General features: G+C 51.7%; 1 protein-coding gene and 1 long non-coding RNA gene across 3 annotated transcripts; one reads left to right on the forward strand and one right to left on the reverse strand.

Annotated features, from left to right (window-relative positions):
* Positions 1 to 1,907: 1,907 nt before the first annotated feature.
* Positions 1,908 to 11,195, reverse strand: LOC102152191. Its single transcript, XR_005379277.1, has 3 exons — positions 7,458 to 11,195; positions 3,224 to 3,411; positions 1,908 to 2,723 (listed from the first exon to the last, which is right to left on the reverse strand). It is a non-coding gene; the product is annotated as an uncharacterized LOC102152191 (long non-coding RNA).
* Positions 6,601 to 26,984, forward strand: HNF1A (HNF1 homeobox A). 2 transcript variants are annotated; one of them, XM_038575340.1, is made up of 10 exons: positions 6,601 to 6,926; positions 13,673 to 13,872; positions 18,911 to 19,097; positions 19,550 to 19,791; positions 20,813 to 20,964; positions 21,106 to 21,307; positions 21,942 to 22,133; positions 23,301 to 23,422; positions 23,509 to 23,653; positions 25,573 to 26,984. In XM_038575340.1, the coding sequence occupies exons 1-10, from the start codon at positions 6,601 to 6,603 to the stop codon at positions 25,698 to 25,700; spliced, it is 1,896 nt and encodes a 631-aa protein (XP_038431268.1). In that variant the 3' UTR covers positions 25,701 to 26,984. The 2 variants fall into 2 exon arrangements, with proteins under 2 accessions (XP_038431268.1, XP_038431269.1); XM_038575341.1 differs by lacking the exon at positions 6,601 to 6,926 and adding an exon at positions 11,781 to 11,924.
* The last annotated feature ends 157 nt before the right edge of the window (positions 26,985 to 27,141 follow it).

The following is a 27,141-nucleotide window of genomic DNA, read 5'->3' on the forward strand; positions in this document are numbered from 1 at the left end:
ATCCTGAGAAAATTGCCAAAGGTCTTGTTCAAAGAAGAGATTCTCTGTCCTTTCTGCCGGAGTCCAATTCAGGAACGAGGGCGGGGCAGTGGAATCGGAAAGTTCTTCACCCTGTGTCTGGGGTTCTTAGGCTAAGGCGGGGAGTTGGAAATTTTTGCTGCGTGGAAGTCGAGCGTCCTCTGCTGTCAAGGAGGATGAATCAAGGCGGAGGAAGGCGCTCTGGGCGCTGGTCCCTCTCCTTGCTGGTGTTTTTCTGCCCTCTGTCTTGTTTACCCTTGAGAGTCACTAGGTGCCCATATTAGAACTGGGCAGGGTGGAGCACCTTGGGTGGCTCAGTTGTTAAGCGGCTGCCTTCGGCTCAGGCCATGATCTCAGGGTCCTGGGAGTGAGCCCCGCATAGGGCTCCCTGCTCAGTGGGGAGCCTGCTTCTCCTTCTCCCTCTGCTGTTCCCCCTACCTTGTGCTCTCTGGTTCTCTCTTTCTGTCACATCAATAATAATCAAAATCTTTAAGAACTGGGCAGGGGTAAGGGGAGTAAAAAGAAGGCAGATTTCTTCTGCTCCCACGGAGTTTACGATCTAATTGTACTGACACAATATCCTAAGAAAATCATAACAGGTTCAGAAAGTGTGGATTGCGCTCCATGCTAAAGTATTTCCTGAGCATGTGCTGTGGACGGACCCCAGGAGTGTAGGATCAGCATTTATGAACTCTGTGCCCAGGACATACCGTACGTTTTGCCAATAGGTGGGGATCCAGAGATGAACACCGGAGTTGAGGAGTAGGACTGTGGGTGCCAGCATAGCCTGGGGAGCCTGGCTTTTTGGGTGGGGGGCATAGAGGAGCTACCACTCAAATAAAAATAGCTTTACCTTAGGGTGCCTATCTGGCTCAGTAGGGGGAGCATGCGACTCTTGATCTGTGGTGTCCTGAGTTTGAGGTCAACATTGGGCATAGAGATTACTTTAAAAAAAATTAGTTTTTTGACATAAAAATTAAATATTCATATTAAACTATTCAAATCATACAGAAAAGAACAAGCATGAAAGTAAAAATTACTTGAAATCCCACTATCTAGAAATAACTGCCGTTAGATCTTTGGAGACCATCTGTCCATATTGCTCACTGTGGTTTATTCTGACACGTGCACACACACCAAATCGCTTATTATACATTTCACTGCATTATACATGCAGGGTCTGAGACTCCCTTCCTTCCTTCCTTCCTTCCTTCCTTCCTTCCTTCCTTCCTTCCTTCCTTCCTTTCTTTCTTTCTTTCTTTCTTTCTTTCTTTCTTCATTCTTTCTCTCTCTCTCTCTCTCTCTTTCTGTCTCTCTTTCTTATAAAGAGCTTTACTGGGCAGCCCGGTAGCTCAGCAGTTAGGCGCCGCCTTCAGCCCAGGGCCAGATTCTGGAGACCCGGGATCGAATCCCACGTGGCGCTCCCTGCATGGAGCCTGCTTCTCCCTCTGCCTGTGTCTCTGCCTCTCTCTCTCTTGTCTCTCATAAATAAATAAATAAAATCTTTTTTAAAAAGAGCTTTACTGAGATATATTGCATATACCATAAAGCTCATTCATTTAAGGCATCAGTTCAATGGTTTTAGGACATTGTACACAGTTGTGCAATTATCACCTACAATCTAATCCCTTCTCAGTTTTGTAGAGCTATAATTGACATACAGCATTGTATTAGGTTAAGGCGTACAACGTGATTTGGTATATGTATATATTGCTAAACGATCACCATTAATAGTCTTAGCTAACATCCATTACCTCACGTAGTTACATTTTCCCCCTTTTTTTGATGTTTCTTTTCTTTCTTTCCCCAACACTGCTGTTTTTTTTTTTAAGATTTTATTTATTTATTCATGAGAGACACAGAGAGAGAGGGAGGCAGAGACACAGGCAGAGGGAGAAACAGGCTCCATGCAGGGAGCCCAATGTGGGACTCAGTCCCAGGGCTCCAGGATCACACCCTGGGCCAAAGGCAGGCGTAAACCCCCGAGCCACCCAGGCGTCCCTGTTTTTGTTTGTACATACTGTCCCATCCAAGGTAACTGATGTTGACCAGCTTCCTGGTACTGCTGGTCCTGTTCTAGGGAGGTAGGGAAGGCTGGCTTGTGAAGGCTCCTGTGGCTGTTGGCAATAGAAGGGATCAGAAGGAGACCCAGGAAGATCTTCAGGACAGGTTAACAGGTAGAGGTGTCCAGGTAGAGAAAACAACTCATGCAAAAGCATAGATGTGAGAGTGTTCTGGGTGTGCCCTGGAAGATGCTCGATAGTGTGGCTGATTAGAGAGTGGAGCTGGGGTATTGATGGCCTTGAATGCCAGAATCAGGGCTTATAAGTCAAATGGGATTTTGCAAAAGTTCTTCTTATGGGAAGAACTTTTGCAAAAGAAGAGAACTCAGCCTGGCCAAGGGGAGTGGAGCACTCATGTTAATAGCCATGTAAAGACAATCATTCAGTAGGGCGATGTGCTTACGTTACGCCAGGCATGGTGCTTCCTGTGTCTTACCTCCTTTATCCTCCTAACAACTCACAGGGCAGATAGTGTTTTCATGTCCATTTCAGCAAAGAGGAAACGGAGGTGCAGAGATGTTACTCAAGTTGCCCAAGGCCACACCGCTGGTAAATGGCAGAGGTAGACTCAAACTCAGGCAGCGGTGGCCAGAGTCTGTGCTCTTGGCCATTGTTTCATCCTTGGCACCATAACCTCTTAATCTGCAAAACCCGTTTGAAAGTGACAAGGCCGATAGGCAGAATTACCCAGAACCACCATCACCTTCACCAAAGTAATAGTAACAAATATTTAGTGAGAACAAACTGCTTCAACAAAAGCAGTAGTGTGGAATAGTGGTCAGGGCTTGGATTTTGCCCTCAGAAGGATTTGGGTTCAAATCTTAGCTCTGCCCTGCACCCGCTGGGCAGGTTACACAGTCTCTTAGAGCCTCAGTTTTCTCAGCTGTAAAATGGGATAATAGTACCTACTTACCGACTCCTACTTAGGGAGTTAAATGAGAAAACAAACCAACAGTGCATAGACCAGCCCATGTTCGATAAGGGTGAAGGGTCAGGAGGAAGAATGTACGAGTTTGAATACAGTGGGGCCTGAGTTGGGATTTAGGGTGGTAACTGAATTCCAAGAGAGCCCTGAAACTGGTTGAAAGGGCACCCCTCTTGCGCTGCCTCCTATGGCCAAGGGACACAGCCTTATGCCTTACCTGAACTCTGGCTTTGCAAATCGTTGCTTGCCCAGTAGGAGAGAACGGCGATAAAGCTCAGGGCTACCACTTGCTGAGTATCTGCCGTGTCCGTGTCCCCGTTGCTCCTTGACTAGGCGGGCCGCTCGCGGGTGTGCACAGGTGCCCCAGACGACTTTAGGGGATTTTTAGGTGGTCCACAGCGACACCTGCCGGACATCGTGCAAACTGCTAGCTCAAGGTAGTTTCTCGTTTGAACGTCGGAACTTCGTTCCTTTGGAGGATGGGGAAACTCGCTAAAGCTGGGTTAGGGGCGGTTCCGATTAAAAGCAAGTATCCTACAGAAATTACTGTGGCACAGAAAATGAGGGCGGAAATGCCCAACATAATTCCAAGGATCGAATTGCGCAGAGTCCAGCAAGTTCTCATTCCATTAGTATGTATTTAGGTTTATTCCAGAAGGAACTAAAATAATATTTTTTCTTTCAACTTATGTGTATTTTTCAAGTGGCCTCTAAGTTTTTGGGACATAAATATTTAAGAGTTGTTTTGACCCAAATACTTGCAAAACCAGTTAGGTTTTATTGGGGGGGGGGGTGTTTATTTGTTTAGCACACGAGTGGGAGTAGGAGGTGCCCTGAAATAATTTCGGAGACACTGAGGGTGCCTTGAATCAAGAAAGTTTGGGATCCCTGCATCATGCTCTTTACCAAACGTTGTCTTAGCAGCCCTAGGAGATATACCTCTGTTTTATACAGATGAGTCTAGAAAGGCTAACTCACGTGCCTGAGGCCCCCCGGGGGTGGGGCTGGAGGTCGAATGTGGGAACAGTGAACATTCAAACGAGGTCTTGTGTCCTCTAGGATGCAAACAGTTTCTCCATTTAGATTTGTCTGCGGATTGTGGGGAAGGGCACCCCTTTCTGTTTGGGGAGAAGCAGGGTCATGTTCCTGATGCGTCCCTTCTTGTTCATCCCAAAGGGCCCTCTCCCGGGGACCAGGACCGCAGCGTCGCGGCCGCTGGGGGCAGAAGCTCCGTGAGGCTCTGCACTTCCCCCTCCTCCCACCACCACCAAATCCATCAGGAGTCCCAGGCTCAGCCACCAGGCTGCGGGAGGACTCAGCAGCCAGCGCTCAGCGGCGCCGGCAAGGATCCAGGCACCGCCGGTGCCCTCCCTCCGGGTCCCTATTCTAGGTGAAAGTCACCAGGGGGCAGCGGGGGGCAGCAGCAGCCGCGTGGCCGCAGGGAGGAAAAGCACTGCGGGCAGGGGCGGTCCCACCTCCCCAAGGGGCCGCGGCCAGCGTCAGCGTCAGGCGCACAGGCAGGCTGTGGGCTCCGCGGGATGCTGAGCCAGTCATTTAATGCCTCTGAGCCTCTGTCCTCCCACCCGTCGCCCTGCGGAGGGGAATGCAGGGCCTACTAGGTGGACTTCTGAGAATTTAATCCGTTACTGAAGCCTATACTTAGTGGAGCGCGCCGCATACATGGTCCTCGTGCAGTGAAATTTAGCCGCCTGTGCATCTTCAACAAATAATTATTGAGCACCTCCTGTACCATCGAGGCAATGCTCTAAGCTCTGGGACTCTAGCAACGAGAAGACCGACGAAAAAGCCCTGGCTTCAGGGAGCTTGCACCGTAGCAGAGGGACACAGAGCATAAATAATACACGGAACACCCAAGGCAACGCCAGAGCAGCACTGTCCCGAGGAAAGAGAACACGAGCCCCATATGTAACTTACATTTTTCCAGTAATACTGTTACAAAAGTAAAAAGAAATGGGTGAACTTCATTTTTCTAATTTTTAATTTAGAAGATTTTATTTTTAAAAAATTAAAAAAAAAGATTTTATTTATTCATGAGAATACACAAGAGGAGAGAGAGAGAGAGAGAGGCAGAGACACAGGCAGAGGGAGAAGCAGGCTCCATGCAGGGAGCCCGACGTGGGACTCAATCCCAGGTCTCCAGGATCAGGCCCTGGGCCCAAGGCGGCACTAAACCACTCAGCCACCCGGGCTGCCCAATTTTAGAACATTTTCATCATCCTGCAAGAAATCCCTATACCCATTAAGCAGTCCCTCCCTCTTCCCCTCCCCTCAACACCCTACCCCACCCTCAACCACTAATCTACTTTCTGTCTGGTATGGATTTGCCTCTTCTGGATATTTCCTATAAATGGAATCACGTGTGGCCTTTGGTGACTGGCTTCTTTCACTTTACATAGTACTTTCAGGGGGTCACTCACGCTGTACCAAGTGTCTGCGTCTTGTTCCTTTTTATGGCCGAATAATACACAGTTGCATGGATACACCACATTTTACTTATCTGTCCATTGCTGGATATTTATGCTTCTCCCCCTTTTTGGTTATCATGAATGATGCTGCTGTGAACATTCACATGCAAGCTTTTGCAAGAACATGTTTTTAATTCTTTGGGGGTTGGCATTAATTTTGATTTTTAATATATTGTAGAAAAAGGTTTTCTCGATGACTGAGTTTTTGGATGCCCCTTAAACAATTTATACTTGAGGCAAGTGCCTGCCTGGCCTCCTCTGGTTCCCACCTTATAAGCCTTGTCCTTTGCTAGCAGTGTGGTTTTGGGCAAGCTGTTCAGCCTCTCAGAGTCTTGGTTTTCTGGTCTGTAAAACAGAGATGATCCCTATACCCACTCACAGCTATTAGGGGGCTACAATGAGGCAATGTCACATTTCCCAGACCAGCACACAGTCGACTTAAGTCAATGTGTCTTTCCTACAGAGAGGCCTGGTGTTGGGCCTGGAGAGGTGGGTCCCAACATGGCTGTGACCTAGCACTGACCTTGAAGAAAGCTGGCCCACCTGCCTCGAACCGCTTCTTGCTCCAGTTCCCAAGGGAAAGCTGCTCTTTTTTTTTTTTTTTTCCTTCCCTCTCCTGCCTCAGCCTGAGCCCCCCGTCAAAGTCCTCGGGGGCGGGACCCCAAGCTGTTACCAAAAGGCCTCCGTGGCCCCCCAACCCTTCCATCCCGGCTGCCCTGCACCCCCTCCCCCCTGCTCCCCCCCCACTCCCGTTGAAGGCCTCGGCTCCCCCATCCCTCTGCACTGCCATGAGGCCTGCACTTTGCAGGGCTGAAGTCCAAAGTTCAGTCCTTTTGCTAAGCACACGGATAAATATGAACCTTGGAGAATTTCCCCAGCTCCAATGTAAACAGAGCGGGCAGGGGCCCTGATTCACTGGCCGGCTGGGGCCAGGGTTGGGGGTTGGGGGTGCCCACGGGGCTTGGTTAGTGGGGTTTGGGGGGGCAGTAGGTGCAAGGAGCCTGGTTTGTGGCTGCCTGCCGGTCGGCCAGCAGGTCGACAGCCCGCTGGGTGGGGGAGGCGGCCGGTTTGGTGGCCCCGGGCCGCGTGGCCCAGTGGCGGCAGAGCCATGGTTTCTAAACTGAGCCAGCTGCAGACGGAGCTCCTGGCGGCCCTGCTCCACTCGGGCCTGAGCAAAGAGGCACTGATCCAGGCGTTGGGTGAGCCGGGGCCCTACCTGCTGGCTGGAGATGGCCCCCTGGACAAGGGGGAGTCCTGCGGCGGCGGTCGGGGGGAGCTGGCCGAGCTGCCCAACGGGCTGGGGGAGGCGAGGGGCTCCGAGGACGAGACGGACGACGATGGGGAAGACTTCACACCGCCCATCCTCAAGGAGCTGGAGAACCTCAGCCCCGAGGAGGCGGCCCACCAGAAAGCCGTGGTGGAGACCTTGCTGCAGTAAGGACCCCTTCCCCATCCCCGGCATCCAAGGAGCCTAGGGACCCCCCCCCCCCCAGCTCCTGACTGGACCTTCCTCCGAGTCCAGCTTTCCACGAGCTCTAGTTTTTAGCCTGGCTGCCGGGAAGGGCCACAGGGCCCGTCAGAGCTCCGGGCGTCCTTGCTCCCCGGTGGCGGTGGCGGGAGCCTACGAGCCCCTAACCAGGCCCTCTGCAAGGTCGGGAGTCCCCAGGAGCCAAGGCTTTCAGCCCAGAGCCAGGAAGCAAGCCCGTGGCCCGGGGGAGCTCTGAGATGGGGACAGAGCAGGCACGTCTGTAATTCATGTGCCTGGAGAACCGGAGGGTGGTGGCAATGGTCAGTCACCATGGCCCTTTCTACTCCCCCAACCCTCCCCTCCCTGCTAGGCATTCCAGTTGCAGGCTCTGGGGCCCGGAAGCACTGTTAGTGAGAGGGGGGCCGAGGCTGGGGTTTTAGGGGCTCCCTCGGCCACCTAGGGACTCAAGCATTAAGCTAGGAAAGCCCAGGTCTTACCTGAGGGAGATGGAGCCTAGGGGCAGGACCTGCTCCCCTTTCCTGCACAGCTTCAGCCCCTCCGCCTCACCGGCAGGCACCCTGAGAGGTCTCCCTGTTGTGCACCCCCATCCGCTGGCTGGTTCCCCAAGTCCCAGAGAACTGGGTGGGTCTGAGCCCGATGCCTCCCCTCTCCTCAGCAGAGCTGACCTGGTTACTAATTACCCATGAGCTTTATTATTTCTCTTTTGTTTTATAAATTTATAAACGGTAAAAGGCTCTGATAAGGCCTGTGATCATTAACTTGTAAAGATGGTGGCCTGGGGAGGCCTGGGCCAACCAACCCTCCTACCCAAAGGGGCGGGGGGAAAGGGGTCTAGGGGCTGTGGGGACTGCCCTCCCCAAGGCTCCTAAGCTCCAATCCTAACAGCCAGGCCCCAAGCTGAGGTTTCAGGTGCATATGGTCGGATAATGTTGGGATGAACGGCGGCTGACTAGTTAGCTAGGGATAACTGCTTCACAGCTGGGGAAACTGAGGCCCAGCGAGGGGAAGTAGCTCGACTAAGGCCACCCACTGGCGCTCCACAGCCGCTCTGCTTGGTGCTCTCAATTGCGGCGGCTGGGCAGTGGGAGAAAGAGTCCCAAACAGACTCTCTACGGGACCTTTTCTGTCCAAGGTCCTGATCCCAGCTTGGGGTGGGGGGAGCCCTCAGGGTCTGCCGGGCCTTGTGAGGGCCTGGGCAGGGGGCAAGGGAGCAGCCAGGGCCCCCTGACTTGGCAGGAAGAAGAGGGCAAAGGGCCCTGCTGCGCTGCAGGGGAGGGGCAAAGAGTCAGGCATTGCCAGACCCAGGGCGAGGGCGACAGGGGACAGGGTGGGGCCGGGCCAGACCTGCTCCGGGGCCCAGATAGCACTGGGGGCTTTCGGGTGGGAGTGGGGGCAGGGGGTGCCAAGGGCCTTTCTTACCTGGCTGGGTGGGGCCTCTTGATCAGCAGCCCCTTTGGTGGCATGGTGAGTAGGGGGGAGGCTTCATCCATAGCACCCGAGGGGGGAGCAGGGGTCAAAGTGCTCCCTGGGAGCCAGCAGAGACCTGGAAGCTGAGGGAGATCGGGGAGCTGTGGAGGAAGAGGGAGGGCGTGGGGTTGGGGGGGAGATGGAGAGGCCTGGAGAAGGAGAGGAGAGCAGAAGAGCCGGGAGGGCCGAGGGGCTCCCACCCAGCTGGGAGAAGGGGCTGGGGAGAGAGTGAGACACCCCAAGCTGCAGAGAAGGCTGGAGTGCTTCCCGCCTGACCCGATTGGGTTTTCTTTAATGCTAACAGCATGCTATTTACTTTCCATTTAAATTTGAGATGTTGCTATAAATTATCAACCAGCTCCTTGTTCCTGCGGAGTTTATAACTAACTACCTGGGTTACTTATTGTTCAGGTAACAAAAGGGATCTGAAAACGCCCCGAGGGAAAAAAGTGGGGCCTCTACCCTCAGGACCCAGGAGGGAGTGGGGTGGGCACCCCTGATGAAAGCCTGGACAGCAGGGCTGGAGGAGCTTAAGGCTGGAAAGGATGGTGCAGAGGCAGGGTTGCCAGTGGACGCCATTTCTCTGGAGAGGACGGTGTGTGGGAAGGGGCAGGGTGGGTCCTGCCCCCCGCCCCGGGTACCTCGTGCCTGAGGCCACAGCAGGAGCCTGAGCTCTTCTCAGACCCCCACCCCCCTTAGTTCACTGTGTGACCTTGGGCAAGTATCATCTCCTGCCTCATTTTCCCTAATTGGCCAGTGAATAAAATTCAAATTCCCTGTCCTGGTTCCCTGACCTCTTCTCAAGGGACCTCTGTGCCTCCCTCACATCCCTCCCAGGACCCCCAGGAGGGTCGACTGACTTTGCTGATTCCCACCTCAGGGTCTTTGCATGTGCTGCTCCTTCTGCCTGGACACTTCTTTCTAGATCTTCCCATGACCAATGCCCTCTCCTCCTTTTGCTCAAGGGTCATCTCCTCAGGGAGGCCCTCCCTCACTGCCCCCATCTAAAAGCAGGTCCCACCAGAGTCACTCTCTCTTTCACTACCTTCTGTTACTTTCTCTTGTCCCTTAACTTTACGTACGATTGTTTTTGTCTGGTTTCTAACTCCTGCCATGAAAATAGAAGCTGTTCAAAGACAAGATCTGTGGGGTCTTGTTCACCACTCGTACCCCCGATATGCAGCCCAGTGGCTAAAATACAGCATGAATGAATGAATGAGTGGCGAGGATTCCCTGAAGCCCTGGGGACATCTGCTGTTATGGCCAAGGGAGGAACCTGTACCCAGGGCTCCTTCCTGGGTGTCCTCTTGGCTCCTCCCTGTCCCTGAGCCGCCTGAACTTCAACCTGAGGGATGATGTCCTGGGTCCCCTCCATCAGGCAGCACCAGGTCTTTGAGACCCAGGAAGACAGTGGCCACGGTGGGACAATCTGATATCCCTGACTGAGGCCGACCTGCCCGGGTTCAAATCCCAACTCAGCCCGACCCTGACTTGGGCAGGTGATTTCACGTCCCTGAGCCCTGTGCCCTCTGCAAGGCATGGATGACGATAGCACTTACCCACAGGGTCAAGCAGCATGCAGGCGCAGTGAACGGTTGCTAGGAGTAATAGTCCCATTTTACAGATAAGCAAACTAAGCCTCAGAGAGGCAGTGACATGCCCAAGATAATTTATGAAGCAGTAAGGCCAGGACTTGGACCCAGGCCGCCCTAATCCCACGCTCTGCACAGCATCCTTGAGGTTGCATGCTGACCGCGCTGTCCTTATAGGTCTATTTCTCTTTTTATCCTCTCGTCATTCTGCTGTTAACCTCACATCCACTCACTTCCACGTGGTGCTCGAGAGCTCCCGACCACTTACAAATGCGTTAAACTTGTTTTCTCCTCCTGGCAACTTATGAAATTCTTTTGGCCGTGTATCACGGTTGGGGAAACTGAGGCACACAGAGGTTGAGCAGTTTCCCAAGGCCACCTGGATAGTGCGTGGCAGAGCTGGGATTTGACCCGAGCTGGGAAGCTTCTCTGAGCTCCCCCAACCTCCATGCACTGAGAACTCCACTCCCCCTCCAGACTCGTGGCCCTTCCCACTGGTTTCTGAGCTCCATAGCCCTTGGACCCTCTGAAGTCCCAGGGGCCAGCGAGCCAAAGGCCCAAAGTCTTGAACTTCTGATTGATCCCTCCCAGAACCCATAAGAGGTGGGAGGAGGAGATGTGGGCAGATCTTCACGTCTCCTGGGTCCGCTTCCCTCTGCATCAGGGCTGGGAGGCCCATGACCACATCATCCCTGATGACGACGATGTTGATGGTGACAAATTGTTGTACTTACTGAGCACTTACCATGTATCAAGCCTCGCTCCTCCCAGGGGCACTGTGAGGCAGGCGTGGGCTTATGGCACCATCCTGAGGAGGCATGCGGCATACACGCGGGAGGTGCTAGGGCACCACGGTGGGAGGTGAACCCAGGTTGGCTTGACCCTTAAACCCACTGGAGAGAAAGCAGGAGATACCTGGAGACATGGTGCATTAGTTCTGGGTTGGGGAAACTGTCCTGGGAAGAGTCAGGTCCCTGGAGACTGGGGGTGAGTGAATGTGTGTGGTGGGGGAAAGAGACAGAACGAACAACAGAGACACATGCAGAGACAGACAGAGAGAGAGAGAAGAGAGGCAGGTAGAGAGAAACTAAGAGATAGGGACACACACACATGGAGTCAAATGGGCAGTGACGGGACAGTACATCTTCAGTTGGAGCCAGGGAGGCCCGGCTGAGAGGAAGCGGAGCTCATTCTCCCCGGGGAAGGGAGAAGGCGGGGGTGGGGGGGTGGGGGGTGGGGGGGTGTTGCTCAGCCTGCAGCAGGGGGAGGAAGGAGGCCATCAGGCAGCCTGGCTCCAGAATCAGATAAACATGTTTGCCACGAAGCACAATGCTGGACTTTGTACTGCCCTTCCCTCCTGCCTCTGACTGGCACCCAGGGAGCCGGGGAGGGGTGGAGAAGGAGGATCCTAGGAGCCCTTGAATGCAGGGAGGAAGAAGAGCTTGGGGGGAGTTCTGAGAGGTCCGGGCAAAGCGAAATATTCTGGAGTCCAGGCTGGGTCACTGGACCAGTGCTCACCTTTCTGAGGTTCAGTTTTTCCCATCTGCGAAATGGGCATACAAGTAGCACCTACTTCCTAGGGTTATGGTAAGACTAACATGACCAGCCCTTAGCACGGTGCCTGGTTCAGGGTAAATACTCAAGGAGCGCGATCCTCCCATCTGTCATATGGACGCCGCTGGGGCTTGGCCGACCGGCGGCTGCCCAATGCAAGTGGGACCATCCCCGCCTCCCTCTCCTCCCCGTGCGTGGGAACTGCTGCTGATAAAAAGGAGGGAGTCATGGGGCCCAGCGCTGTGCCCTCACCCCTGAGAAGGGCATCGTCAAGGGGACAAGGCCAGGCTGGCTCTTTGGGAAGGAGAGAAGGGGAGAAGGCAGTACGGGGTGAGCTTCAAAGTACTGGGGATTTGTTTGCTGTTTGTTTCCTTACAGTTAAGTTTTAAATGCTCTATATTCATGTATAGCATATTATATAATATTATAGTATGTTGCATATTTTAAAGATTTTATGTATGTATTCATGAGAAAGAGAGAGAGAGAGAGGCAGGCAAAGACACAAGCAGAGGGAGAAGCAGGCTCCATGCAGGGAGCCCAATGTGGGACTCGATCCCTGGTCTCCAGGATCACGCCCCAGGCCGAAGGTGGCGCTAAACCCCTGGGCCACCGGGCTGCCTGCATATTTTAATATTACAGGAAAGCAACAGCAGACAGTGTCCCTCTCTCCCTGTCCCCAGTACCCCTTTCCCATCTTGAGACAATCAGTGTCGCTAGCCTCTTCTGGGTTCTGGTATTTCACGCAAATGGAAGCAAATATGTAGAAATCTTGGGCACCACTTCAGATTTTACCCAAACAGCACAGCAGACCTACCAGACTGTTCTGCCTGGGTGCAGGCTGAGCTTCCTCAGTGCATTTTAATGGTTGCATTGCCTGGAGGCACCGCACACAGTAGCCTTCTGCTGGACACTTAGGTTGCTTCTGATATTTTGCTGTGGCAAGCAACACGGTGATGAACTGCCTCTGACACATGCTCTTTGTCACACGTGCAAATGCTTGGGAGGTCCTGATCCTAGAAGCAGATTGCTCAAAGGGGTGAGAACCTCAGGCTTGGAGCCACACAGAGCTGGCATCAAGCCCCAGCTCTGCCTGTTTCAGCACTGTTGTACGGAGCTGCTTTCATCATATTTGTAATCGGGCTCAGGAGAGGACCAGGGCAGGAGAGGAGGGTCGAGCCAGAACAGGAGACGGAGAGAGAGACGTGCAGTGTAGGCAGTCAAGCCTGTCCCCCTGCCATTCCCCACAGTGAGCAGAGGACAGGAGTGTGATCGTAGATGGCTGCAGATCCCTTGAGTTTCTCCAGTGAGAGGCTCTCAGCCCACAGAATGAGATTCGGGTGCTCAAACACACATGTTTTTTTGTATGAAGCCTCTGAAGACCAGCCCCGTAACTCCATCACCTGGACCTGGCTGCCCCTGTGCTGTAGGGAAACTGGCCAGGCCACAGCCTGGGGTTTAGTGCAGATTTTCAGGAGGTGTCTTGACTCTAGGTGATTTTTACCCCATAGATTGACTTAAAATGGAATCCCTTCAGGTGGAATGGGACTGTTGGGCTGGCTTTGTGACCTTGGGCAAAAGATACAAGCACTCAGCATTAGTTAGAGAATCATGTTTCTCTCCTTGTTTTCAGACCCATTTTTTCCCCAATAGATCTCCCTCACCCATCCATTCATACAGCCATACCCCATCCCCATATCCATCTACCCCTTCCATCCATCCATCTACTGTCTATTAATCCATCTATCCATTCATCTATCCACCCATCCACCCATCCACCATCCCATCTACCTACCCATCCACCCATCCACTCATTCATTCATGCATTCACCATGGACATACATTATGTCAAATCCATTTTGGGTGCTGAGAACCGTTCCTGCCCCCACAATGTTTACAGGCTCTCCCAGTGGATAAGACATAGTCACAAATAACACTTCCAGGTAGGGTGAGGGGAGGATCCTTAAAGGAGGTACAAAGGTGAGGACAACCCCCACTCCCAGGGCTCACGGGCCCCCCAGCCGTGCCGGCACCACTCCCGCACCCCCCTTGCTGAGTAGGCTCTGTCTTTGTCCTCTTAGGGAGGACCCGTGGCGCGTGGCCAAGATGGTCAAATCCTACCTGCAGCAGCATAACATCCCACAGCGGGAGGTAGTCGACACCACTGGCCTCAACCAGTCACACTTGTCCCAGCATCTCAACAAGGGCACCCCCATGAAGACACAGAAGCGAGCTGCCCTGTACACCTGGTACGTCCGCAAGCAGCGAGAGGTGGCCCAGCGTAAGTAATGACCACAGCCCCGTCCTCCCTGGCAGGGCCCTGGACTCTCTGCAGCTCAGGGGTGGGGACTGAGAGCTTCTCCACCACATTACCAGGACTGGGTGCTTGGGGGGGAAGTCAGGGATTCAACGGGCACTTCTTACCTATTCTGTGCAAGGCACTCTGGGGAGGGGAGTAGGTTGGTCCTAGGTATTTGGAGGTGCATGAATTAGATCTCTGCCTTCTGGGAACTCTGCGTAGAGGGGAAGCCGAATAGATCATTATGATACAGCGAGACAAGTATTATAATATGACAGAAACAACAGTAACAGCTGGTGTTTGTGAAACATTCACCACGTGCCAGGCCCAGTGCACAGTAGTACTACATAAAGTATTTCAAAATACCGAGCCAGCAGAGGACCAGAGAGTAATCTGTTCTTCCACAGGGAGGCAGGGGCATCAGGAGGGACCACACAGAAGGAGAGCTTTCAGACTAAGTCTTAAAGTCTGAGTGGAGTTTTGGCCTATGGAGATGCAGGGAAGGGCGTTTTGGGCAGAAGGAGTGGCCCAAGTAGAGGCTCAGCGGCAAGGGAGGGTTTTCTTACTGAGACTTCACACCCCACAAAATCCCAAGTGCACTTTCACATTTTTGAGCCTATGTGTAAAAAAAAAATGTTTTTAAATTTATTTTTAATTATCCAAGTTATTTTTTAAAAAGGTAACACAGGGGCACTTGGGTAGCTCAGTGGTTGAGCATCTGCTTTTGGCTCAGGTCATGATCCTGGGGTCCTGGGATCGAGTCCCACATCAGGCTCCCCACAGGAAGGCTGCTTCTCCCTCTGCCTGTCTCTTTGCTCTACTTCTCTGTGTCTCTCATGAATAAATAAATAAAATCTTAAAAAAAAAGGTAACAAACTTAGTTTCAAAAAATAGGAGAAAATAGAGTTTACAATAAAAATCAGGTGTCCTCCTAAAGGACATTCCCAGTCTTATGTATCCTTCCAGAGATATTTTATGCATATACTAGCAATAAATAATATATATTTTTTTCTCTGCTCTTTGAAGGGCTGCTAGCTATTCCGCTATTTGGAGGTACCATATTTGTTTAACTGGCTCCCTACCAAAGTACTTTTAGGGTTTTTCCAATGTGCTGTTATAACCAACTGCTTCAGGGAACATCCTTCTTTGTATATATTTGTGTTCTCACGAGACAGTGTCTGTAGAGTAGTTCCTAGATGTGGAATTCTGGGTCAGAGAGTAGGTACTTTAAAATCTTTGCTAGATATTCCTGTAGTCCTTTATGAAGACATGGTCACAATTTGCATGTTCAGTAATTAAAAAAATAAGCTTTTCTCCCCATGCTTCCTAAACATTTATTAAAATATTAAAGTTCTCAAATTCACATATTGGTTTGCACACTCATTAATATTCATTTATTTACTTATTATTTATTTTATAAGCTGGAAAGTTTTCTGGGTCTTTTTTTTTTCAATTTGGAAAGTTTATTAAAGTGAAAAGTGGGTAGTCCCGGTGGCTCAGCGATTTAGTGCTGCCTTTAGCTCAGGGTGTGATCCTGGAGAACTGGGATCGAGTCCCACGTTGGGCTCCCTGCATGGAGCCTGCTTCTCCCTCTGCCTATGTCTCTGCTTTTCTCTGTGTGTGTGTCTCTCATGAATAAATAAATAAAATCTTTTTTTAAAAATAAAGTGAAAAGTATACTATTGAGATATGAGAGTAGGTGAGCTTGAGAGAAAGAGCAAGCTACACCTCATTTAATATTTATTATTAAAAAAAACAAAAAAATATTTATTATTAATTAATTAATTTTAATTTTAATTTTTAATTTTTTAAAATATATTTTTAAAGACTTTATTTATTTATTCATAGAGACAGAGAGAGGCAGAGACACAGAGGGAGAAGCAGGCTCCATGCAGGGAGCCCGGGTATCCAGGATCACGCCCTGGGGTGAAGGCAGTGCTAAACCGCTGAGCCACCCAGACTGCCCTAATTAATTAATTTTAAAATAATTTATTTATTTGACAGAGAGAGAGCACGAGCAGAGGGAGTGCAGGCAGAGGGAGAGGGAGAAGCAGGATACCCATTGAGTAAGGAGCCTGACTTGGGGCTCAATCCTAGGACCCTGGGATCATGACCTGAGCCAAAGGCAGACACTTAACTGACTGAACCACCCAGGCGCTCCTAAATATATTTTTTAAAGATTTATTTATTTATTTGAGAGACAGAGTACAAGTGAGAGGGGTAGAGGGAGAGGGAGAGAGTCTGAAGCAGATTCCACACTGAGCGCAGAGCTGATGAGGAGCTGGATCTTAGGATCCTGAGATCATGACCTGAGCTGAAACCAAAGTTAGTCACTTAACTGACTATGCCACCTAGGGGCCCCTATTTATTATTTTTAAAAGATTTTTAAAAAAGATTTTATTTATTTATTCATCACACACACACACACACACACACACACGCACACAGAGGCAGAGACACAGGCAGAGGGAGAAGCAGGCTCCCTGTGGGGAGCCCGATGCAGGACTCGATCCCAGGACCCCTGGATCACCATCTGAGCCAAAGGCAGATGCTCAACCACTGAGCCACCCAGGTGCCCCCCACCCTTTTTAGTATATGTGCAGCTGAAGTGAGCATGTGTCCCTAATTTTTTGTATGTGTCCCTAATTTTTAAAGATTTAATTTTTAAGTCCTCTCCATACCCAATGAGGGGCTCCAACTCACAATCCTGAGATCAAGAATCACAAGCTCCACTGACTGAGGCAGCCAGGTGCTCCCCCTCATTTTATATCTGTTGAGCATCTGCTACTTACCATTTTCTACTGAATGCAAAAAGCAACTTTTAAAAGCTGTGATGATCGTTTATATAATTTATTTTTTAAAACTATGATATTGGTAGGGGCACCTGGTTGGCTCAGTTGGTTAAGCAGCCAACTCTTGATTTTGGTTCAGGTAATGATCTCCAGGTCATGAGATTGAGCCCTGAGTTAGGCTCTGCGCTGGGCGTGGAACCTGCTTAATAACATTCTCTCTCTGTCTCTCCATCTGCCCTTCCCCAAACTATGATATTAGTATTATCAAGGGGCTGATTAAAACATTAAGTTAATTGGGGAGCCTGAGCGACTCAGTTGTTTAAGTGTCCAACTCCTGCTTGCAGCTCAGGTCCTGATCTCAGGGTCCTGATATGGAGCCCTGTGTCAGGCATCATGCTTGGTGCAAAGTCTGCTTGAGATTCCCTCTGCCTCTCCCCCTGCTTGTGCGCCCTCTCTCCTTCTCTAAGATAAATAAATGAATAAAATCTTAAAAAAAAAACAAACCCAAACTTCATTTAGGTTAGTTAATATTTACTGAGAAGCCACCATGGTGAAGTGTTAATATTTTCTTACAAAGATGATTATGGGGCGGCCCGGGTGGCTCAGTGGTTTAGTGCCGCCTTCAGCCCAGGGTGTGATCCTGGAGACTGGGGATCGAGTCCCACATCGGGCTCCCCGCATGGAGCCTGCTTCTCCCTCTGCCTGTGTCTCTGCCTCTCTCCCTGTATCTCTCATGAATTAATAAAAAAATAAAATCTTTAACAACAACAATAAAAGATCACCATGGATTGCTTATTCGTGCAGAAATAGCGACACATACTGAGGCCTGAGGAGACGGTGTCTCCACCACCTGTACCTGCCAAAGGAATCCTTTGGGTCTCAGGTGGCTGGGACTGTGTATGACATACTTTGAAGGCACTCTCACTAAAGTGTTTTTAGAAAACTGGCATGGCTTTAGTTTATGCTTCTTAGCAGGTAAAACTTAAATAACACGTAACAAACTCTTCATTTTAGAGTAAGTGTAGACTTTCAGAGCTTCCAGGCAGATAGTACAGAGAAATCCAGTTTATCCCAGACCCAGTTCTCCCTATTATTAACACGAGTATGGGACATTTGTCACGATCAACAAACCAACACTGTCACACAATCAGTCAGTCCATACTTTATTATTCAGATTTCCTCTGTTTTCCCCTAATGTCCTTTTTTCTGGTCCAGGATCCCATCCAGTTGTGGACATACTACATTTCATAGTCATGTTGCCTTTGGTTTCTCTGGCTTGTGACAGTTCCTCAGATTCCTTCCTTGGTTTTGATAGCCTTGACAGTATAATTTTTTTTTTAAGCTGAAATGTTTTAGTTTTCTGGGCCAAGTCACAGTGTCTGGTACTCCAGATCTTGGTCCGGCCTGCTGCCAGGCGAGATGGCCAACCGAGTCAGTGTGAGTGGGCACCCAAACCTCTGCTGCTGAGGATGTTGGAACCTGATGTCCAGCAGGCTTCTAGGGGCTTCTAGGGTTGGCTTTTGGTGAGTCTAATCCCACCTCTCCCCAGAGCACTGACGCTGGCTTCTGCCTGTTGGCACTCAGATGATGAAGGCACTGCTTCTGCATTATCCCTGACTCATCCTTCCTGCCTCCCCTTCCATAAAAAATGTCTTTCCATTTATCTGTTCTAGTCTCTTGATTGCTTGCTCAGAGATCATCGAATGGTTTCCATTAAAGTGGAACCACCTGACAAGGGCTGAGTGGGTCTCTCCTCTCCTGGTTAACCCTTGTATTTTAACTATGATTTATAGGTCCAAAAAGTTTAAAATAGTTCTGCATGTACTCAGGAGATGTGGCTTGGTTCTATTGTGCAGCCCTGGAAAGATATTTGGCCTCTCAAAGCCTTAGCTCTTCATCTGTAAAATAAGATAGCAAACGTGTTAAGTCTAAACAAATGCTAATACTTTCCTGGAGCCTTGTGTTGAGAAGGATTATGAGCTTGTATCTTGGGGCAGTAGAAAACTGTGCAGGAGTTAATTAGCAATGTCTGCCTGGGACACAGGTTAAGACAGTGGTGGTATTTGTGCTGTGTGTCATCACTGGATTAGAGGATTTCTAAGTTCTAGCCATAAGCTTCTTTGGCTCAACACCCTAAAAATGAGAAAGAATCAGGCGCATGGTCAGATGAACTGAAGTGGGGAGGTGGGAGTGACCAGCATCCTCCTCATGGCTCTCTGTGCCTACAGAGTTCACCCACGCAGGGCAAGGTGGGCTGATTGAAGAGCCCACAGGTGATGAGCTGCCAACCAAGAAGGGGCGGAGGAATCGTTTCAAGTGGGGCCCAGCCTCCCAGCAGATCCTGTTCCAGGCCTATGAGAGGCAGAAGAACCCCAGCAAGGAGGAGCGAGAGGCATTGGTGGAGGAGTGCAATAGGTAGAACGGTTGGTGGGTTAGCAGGGCTGGTTTGGTCTGGGCTGGGGCAAGGCTGGGGGAAGGTGGCTCAGAGTTCTGAGGGAGGCTTTGCAGTCCTTGAGAGCTCCTGCTGTTGGCCCAGGGGCACTCAAATCCTGCTCAGTGTCTGGAACCTAGTCCCATTCCTAGTATCCACTCCTCACCTGCCCAAGCAATCCTTGAGTGGCTGCTCATCTCTGTTCCCCCTCATTACTACCCTTTGGCTATTTTGCTCACTCTATGAATGGAGAGACTAAAAGAGGCTCAGACACTTGTTCAAGGTCACCCAGCATAACTGGGATTGGAACCCAGATCTTCTGGCTTTAAACCCTAAGGTAGAAGCCTACTTCTCAGAATTCTCTCCCCTACCTCCAGCCCCAGGAGAGGGTTCCTCTGAGCCTGGCCTGGAGGCTCATGAGTGGCCATTTCTGCAGGGCGGAATGCATCCAGAGGGGGGTGTCACCATCGCAGGCACAGGGGCTGGGCTCCAACCTTGTCACAGAGGTGCGTGTCTACAACTGGTTTGCCAATCGCCGCAAGGAAGAAGCCTTTCGTCATAAGCTGGCCATGGACACATACAGCGGGCCACCACCTGGGCCAGGCCCGGGCCCCACACTGCCTGCCCACAGCTCTCCGGGCTTGCCCCCACCTGCCCTCTCCCCTAGTAAGGTCCACGGTGAGTGCTGTGGTGGGGGGAGGGTTGAAATAGTGGGTAGAAGAGACATGAGGGTAGGCTGGGGAGCTGGGGAGCATCACGCCAGCGGCAGTAACCACCCAAACCTCTTAGCATTACAGCTTGGTTCCTTATCACTCCCCTCCACTCGTTACACTCCTCTGTCCAGTCCTTTCATCTCCACCCCAGCAACCACTCCGTGACCTTCCATCCAATCCAGCCTAACTTGACTCAGGTCACATCCACTCAAGTCACTCATTTAAGAGCAACTCAATTCAATTCCTTTCAGTTCAATTCAATTCAATTAGATTCAATTCCATTCTGTTTACCTCATTACAATCCAATAGAGTTGCTTTATTTTTTTTATTTATTTTTATTTTTTTTTAGAGTTGCTTTAAATTCCACTCAGTTCAACTAAACATAACCCAAGGAAATTACTTTCATTTTGTATGACTCAGTTCAATCCAATCCAATCCAATCCAATCCAATCCAATCCAATTCCAATCCAATCCAATCCATTTCGATTCGATCTGATCTGATCCGATTCGATTCAATTCAATTCAATCCAATTCAATTCAATCCGATTCAATCCGATTCGATTTGGTTCCATTCAGTTCAACTCCATCATGCTCAATCTAGTTCAATTAATTTCGGTTTCAATTCGACTAGATTTCATTTTGTTTGACTAATTCCCATTGTTTCTATTCAACTCTGTTCTCTGCAGTTTCATTTCAACAACTTCAGTTCACTTTGACCCAGATGTCTTTCATTGCACACCTATCGTCTACCACATATAGCACTGGCCAGTGGGGGCCATGGAGCTAACAAAATGCAGGTCTTGCCTTCAAGGCGTCAGAAGCAGCCAGCGCAGGACCAGGCAGGAGGATGCTCAAGTGGTTTGCTGGCTGCATGTGGAAAGCTGGGGCAAGTGGTCTAAGCAAACTGATGCGGTCTGGAGTGATGGGAGCCACAGAGGGCAGAGAAGTGGGGGGGTTGCTGAGGTCGGACGCTGCTCTCATTCCAGGTGTGCGCTATGGACAGCAAGCAACTAGCGAGGGGGCGGAAGTGCCTTCGAGCAGCGGTGGTCCCTTGGTGACGGTGTCTGCGCCCCTGCACCAAGTGTCCCCCACAGGCCTGGAGCCCAGTCACAGTCTGCTGAGCACCGAAGCCAAGCTGGTGAGTGTCCCCACACCCCGCAGGTGGGGAAGACCCTTCCAACCTGACCTTCCACCTTCCCTTGGCTGGGAGATCCTGGAGTGGTCCCCAGGGAGACAGTGTGGGACCCTCACCCACACTCAGCTTGGTTTCCCCTCCAAGGTCTCAGCAACTGGGGGCCCCTTGCCCCCTGTCAGCACCCTGACAGCACTGCACAGCTTGGAGCAGACCTCCCCAGGCCTCAACCAACAGCCCCAGAATCTCATCATGGCCTCACTTCCCGGGGTCATGGCCATTGGGCCTGGTGAGCCTGCCTCCCTGGGCCCCACGTTCACCAACACGGGTGCCTCCACCCTGGTCATTGGTAAGTTGGTGGGCATGGGGGGACACCTGGGTGGGAGGGCTCATGAGGCTTCCACAGAATCCAGAAGCTGGAGGAGCCACTGGGACTCATTTATTCACTCATTTATTCATATACTTATTGAGTGCTTGCACTGTGCCAGGCACTATGCTACATCAGCGATACACAAGTGAACCAAACACACCAAAATCTCAATGACTCAAGTGGGGAGGTAGACAGAAAACATAATACAGACATTAGATAATATCTTGGAAAGCAAAATGTCTATGGGAAAACTAAGTGGGGAAAGAGGGAGTCAAAATTTTGTAGATTATACAGTTTTTTTTTTACTTTTTTAAGCCCAAGAAGACTTTATTTGGGGGTACCATTATGCAGAGGCTGAATATATAAGACAGGGAGCTGCTGGGAGAGGAGCCCAGAGTTAAGCCGCAGGGCCTTTGCACTGCTGTGGAACCCCAGGGCCATGGGATCCTAGTTTGACAGCCCCTGCCCATATGATGTGTTAGAGGCTCAGAGTGGTGGAGTGACTTGTCAAGACCATGTAAGTTAGTGACAGGTCCTAGTGTGAAGGGGTCTCCTGGTTCCCTGTTCCCTTCCCAACAGGAGGCCTGGCTGACTCCTGTTCCTCCTTCTCCAGGCCTGGCCTCCACTCAGGCCCAGAGCGTGCCAGTCATCAACAGCATGGGCAGCAGCCTGACCACCCTGCAGCCAGTCCAGTTCTCCCAGCCACTGCACCCTTCCTACCAGCAGCCACTCATGTCTCCCATGCAGAGCCATGTGGCCCAGAGCCCCTTCATGGCCACCATGGCCCAGATTCAGAGCCCCCATGGTGAGTACTCCTAGCCTCATGCTGGGGGAGTGGGTGGGAGGGGCTGGGGGGAGGGGAGGTTGGGGGGAGATAGGGAAGCTTAGCAGCTCTCGTGGTGTGTGTGTGTGTGCATGCGTGCAGGGCACACATGTGAGCGCCTCTGTGCTGAGGGGGTCTGCAGGGGCTCAGATTCGTACCTGTGGGCGAGAACATGTTCCAGCATGTGAATGTGTGTGGTCGTGCACGCACACGAGTTTCCGTGAGTGGAGGTGCAAGTGGATGTTCATTGGTGTTTGCAGGTGCACAAGCCACGTGTGGGAGGACAGGTCATAGTCCTTTCTCTGAAACGCATGGGGCCACGTGTCTCAGAAGTCCCACTTCTCAGAATTTAGAAAGGTGGTAGGGTGCATCCACCATATATTCTATCACACTCCGCACAGGGTTGGGGCAGCATCTTGTCATCAAAGCCCTGGGATTTCTGTGGCCGAAGGTAGAATGCCATGAGGTGGGTTAATAAAGACTTTGCGTAACTTCACATCAGGGTCGGGTCAGAGTTTGCCACCAAATGAGCTCTAGTGCTACTGAGTTTATGAAAATCTGTTGGTTTTCAGACCTTTCTGGAACTTGGCATTTAGAGTAAGGGACTGTGGACCTGTCTGTGTGGGTTTGGTTGAGTGCCTGTACTTCCGTGTGTATGGTTTTATCGGAGTCACTGTGAGAATATGTGGTTTATGTGCTTTTCTCCTGGCGCCTGAGTGCATTTTGGAGGGTCTGGGCTGTAGGTGAAACTTTGGGTTACATTTTGGAGAGGTGTCCTGAGGGTGGAGCTACGCTGTCCTCTGCTCTGTGCACCCACTAATGGGGGTTGCCAGCCTTTCCCTCCATGGCCTGTACTTAGTACAATAGCACTGTGCCTCCCAGCGCCGGTCATACCTGTGGTCCCCAGGTGTTGGGTGTGGGTTCCTGGGCCTCCACCAAGCCAGCCTGAGCAGGGTCTTGTAGTTGGGGAGAGGATCTAACCCCTCTATCTGGAGCTCCCAGTTTTGGAAATCTGTCCTGAGTCCCTAACCACTGCTCCACTGCCCCACTTCCCCCAGAGCACCCAGCTTTGAGGCCTTCTTGGGAGGGGTCCAGCCTGGCCCAGGATGCCATGTCTTTATATCCCTCTCTCTCCTCCCTCGTGGCCAGCCCTCTACAGCCACAAGCCCGAGGTGGCCCAGTACACCCACACGGGCCTGCTTCCGCAGACCATGCTCATCACCGACACTACCAACCTGAGCGCCCTGGCCAGCCTCACGCCCACCAAGCAGGTAAGGCCCAGGCCGCCCCCCCCTTGATCAGGCCCCTCTGCAAAGTGCTCCCATGGGGAACTCAGGAGGCTGCTCTGTCCCCCCAGGTCTTCACCTCAGATGCTGAGGCCTCCAGTGAGTCCGGGCTTCATACGCCGGCGTCTCAGACCACCACCATCCACATCCCCAGCCAGGATCCTGTTGGCATCCAGCACCTGCAGCCTGCCCACCGGCTCAGCGCCAGCCCCACCGGTGAGCAGCCTTTCCCTGCTCCCTCAGCTGGGGAGGAAGGTGTGTGCCACAAGCGGGAGGGCACCCTGTGCTCCCCTGAAGTCAGCCAAGAGGGGTACAAAACCACAGGAAAATGGGCCTATCTTACAGGAATGTCTCGTTGACTCTGTTGAGGAAAAAGATTAATTGAAAGAGGCAGAGGGTACTGATGAGGAGTACGCGGGGCTGCCCATGGGGCCAGAAGCGGCGCACAGGCGTGTTGGTGTGGCTCAGGGCTTAGCCCTGTTTGAGTATGTTGCCCACATTTAAAAGTTAGCTTTCACAAAGAAATCATGGTTTCTGGCTTTTCTTGGAAAATTGGAGACTCATGTTCCCATGTTCAGTGACAAAAGAGTGTGGGCTCTCCAGGTCACCACATCCCACTTGACCCATTCGGTTCAAGTCCCTGGTGCCCTGCATCTGCAATGATGAAGAGCAGGCCCCTGGAAGTCAGGCTGCTGGGCTCTGAGGCCGCAGGCGATCACTTGCTAAGTGCGTGACTTTAGGCCACTACCCTGCTCCCCATTCCCCTCCCGGAGCCTCAGCTTCCTTTCTCTAGTGCTAGTGGCTGCAGTGACAAGTTACTGAGGGATCCATGGGCCAGCCTCCATGCTTCATCCATGGGGCATGTGTCATCGTCCCCATTTTACAAATGAGAATTTGCACACTCAGGAGGTGAGGGACTTGACCTTGCCTCTGACAGTGACCAGGTGGCAGGGCCAGGACTTGAACCCAGGTCCAAACTCAGAGCCCATTCTTTTAGCCACTGGAGTCAGCCAGGGTTCTGTTTGAGACACAAGCCAACAGGAATACAGTGTTGACCCCTGAATAACACGGGTTTTGAACAGCCTGGGTCCACTTGTATGCTGATTTTTTTTGGTAGAGCACAGGACTGTTAAAAGTACTTTTTTTTCCTTAGGATGTTCTTTTTTTTTCTTAAAGATTTTATTTATTTATTCATGAGAGACACACAGAGAGGCAGAGACAAAGGCAGAGGTAAAAGCAGGCTCCCTTTGGGGAGCCTGATGTGGGACTCGATCCCAGGACCCTGGGATCACGACCTGAGCCAAAGGCAGATGCTCAACCACTGAGCCACCCAGGCGCCTCTCCTTAGGATGTTCTTAGTAACATTTCTCTAGCTTACTTTGTTGTAAGAATACCACGTATAATACCTAGAACACGCAAAATATGTGCTGACTGTATATGTTACTGGTACGGCTTCTGGCTAATAGTAGGCTATTAGTAGTTAAGTTTTTGGGGAGTCAAAAGTAATATGCAGATTTTTGACTGTGCAGGGGGTCAGTGCCCCCAACCCCCACACTGTTAAAGGGCCAACACAAGTATATGTAAGAAACTGGCTCAGGTGCCTGTGGGATGGCAAGTCTGAAAGCTGTAGGGCAGACCAGCAGGCTGGCAACAGAGGTAGGATTCCTTTTTCTCTAGGGAACCACAGCTTTTGTTCCTAAAGCCTTCAAATGATTAGATGAGACTCCCTCACGTCTTCAAGAGAAATCTCTCACTGTTTCCAGCCAACTGATTATAGGTGTTAACCACATCTACAAAATACCTCCACTGTGACACTTAAATGTTTGGTTCAATGCCTGTACTATAGCCTAGCAACGCTGACGCATAAAACTAACCACACCATCTCACCAGGGCTTCTCAAATGTTTCCACTAAAATGTTCTGAGGAGGCCACTCACTGTGCGGCCCCCGAGCCTGGCTGGGGGCGTTGATGAGACCCAAGCATAGAGGTTTGGTTTTGGAGTTCTGGTTATCTGCTGCAGTTCAGGGGATGGCAAGGCCTCGTGTCCTCGGTGCCAAGAACCCCTTGGGATGGGTGGGCGAGGTGGGGTCAGGAAGGGCTTGGCCGGCAGCCAGCTGTCTCACTCGCCCCTGCAGTGTCCTCCAGCAGCCTGGTGTTGTACCAGAGCTCCGACTCCAACAACGGCCACAGCCACCTGTTGCCATCCAACCACAGCGTCATCGAGACCTTCATTTCCACGCAGATGGCTTCATCCTCCCAGTAACCATGGCAACGCCTCCCAGGGGCTGGGCCCTGCCTGGAGCCTGCCTGGCCTACTTGGGGGGTGACTGGGACATCTGAGCCTGTGACACTTTCACTGCCACCGGAGTGCAGCCTGAAAACTGTGCCTTGGTTCCCAGCCTGCTCTGTCAGCGTCAGAAAGAGTTCCAAGGCTCCCCGACCTCAGGAGGGCTGCTTCAGTGCCCAAGAGGGGACTGTGGAGAGCTGGGAAGCAGAGCAAGACACAGGAGGGACTGTTCCTGGTGCTCAGGGTCAATCTTGTCATTTGGAACACAAGGGCCGGCCTTTGGATTTGGGGACCCTGGTGCCCCTGGTGCCCCCAGCCCATGCCTGTGGAGAGCCCCAGAACCCCCAAGGGCACTCTGGCAGTTGCACTTCTCAAGACATGAGGCTGTGGAGCTGTGACTCACTGAGCTCCAAGAGGCCCAGGATCAACACAGCCCCATCCTGTCACCTGTGTCCTGATCAGGTCCCTCCACCCTGCTCCCCTTCTAGCTATAGTCCCACATGCCTGTTTGTACCTACCCTGCCCCTAATCGCATGAGCATTCCCCAAGTGGTTCCTCTGTGCTGGGGCCTGGGGCTTGGATGCAACCCCCTGGGAGAGCTCCAGCTAGCAGCAAAAAGCATGCAGGGCTCTCCAGCTTTTCTCGTGCTGAGCCATCCCTCTCTGCAGCCTCTTGGCCGTCCGTTCTCCTGGGTATCACACCTTCTAATGCCAGTCTGGCATCTTGCCTCTGCGGGAAAGACCCCCTCTGGGCTAGGAAATCATCTCTGCCCCATGGGAGCCTTGTGACTGCGCCTGGTGCTGTCAGGATTCTGAGCAACAGCTCCTCTGGCCTGTGGGGCCCTGCAGCCCCTCCCTGGTTTGGGGAAGAAGCTGCTGAGCTTGGAAGGCACCAAGGCCTGAGCAGGTGGCAGATCCGAGGGGCCCAGAGAAGGGAAAGGAACCAGTGGAGAGAAGCCACTTGCATGGACAGGATTGTCACCGGGCTGGCTGAGGGATGGGGAGAGGTCCAGCTACACCCAGGCCCCTGAGGTCCCGAGTGCCACCAAGAGAGACAAGCCAGCTGTGTAAACCTGGAGCTCCGTGGCCTCCACTTCCTGGGGCTGCTGCAGATAACCTGGCTTGCAGACTGCTCCCATCCTGGGACTGAGGAAGGGGCCAGGGAAGAACCAGCGCCCCCTGCAGCTTGCAGCCAGCTAAGGGCAAACCTGTACATTTATTTAACTTTTAGTAAAGGAAAGGAGGAACGGAAGAGTGGAAATGAGTAGTGGAAACTTCTTGCTTGTCCACACAGCGCCCAGGTGGGGCTGGGCAGGCAGAGGGAGGCGGGGGGTGGGGGGGGGGTGGGGGAGGGTGAGGGACTGGGGCCTGAGGAGAGATGGCTCAGTGCACAGACTCTCAGGTCCCACCTCTGTCTT

This window comes from Canis lupus, chromosome 26 (assembly GCF_011100685.1).
Source record: "Canis lupus familiaris isolate Mischka breed German Shepherd chromosome 26, alternate assembly UU_Cfam_GSD_1.0, whole genome shotgun sequence".
Lineage (NCBI taxonomy): Eukaryota > Metazoa > Chordata > Mammalia > Carnivora > Canidae > Canis > Canis lupus.

Excerpts from the sequence above, each read along its gene's own strand:
- HNF1A (XM_038575340.1), top strand. The coding sequence starts at position 6,601 with ATGGTTTCTAAACTGAGCCAGCTGCAGACGGAGCTCCTGGCGGCCCTG. Across the intron at positions 13,873-18,910 it reads GCAGCGAGAGGTGGCCCAGC|AGTTCACCCACGCAGGGCAA; the intron begins GTAAGTAATGAC and ends CTGTGCCTACAG. Across the intron at positions 23,654-25,572 it reads GCTCAGCGCCAGCCCCACCG|TGTCCTCCAGCAGCCTGGTG; the intron begins GTGAGCAGCCTT and ends TCGCCCCTGCAG.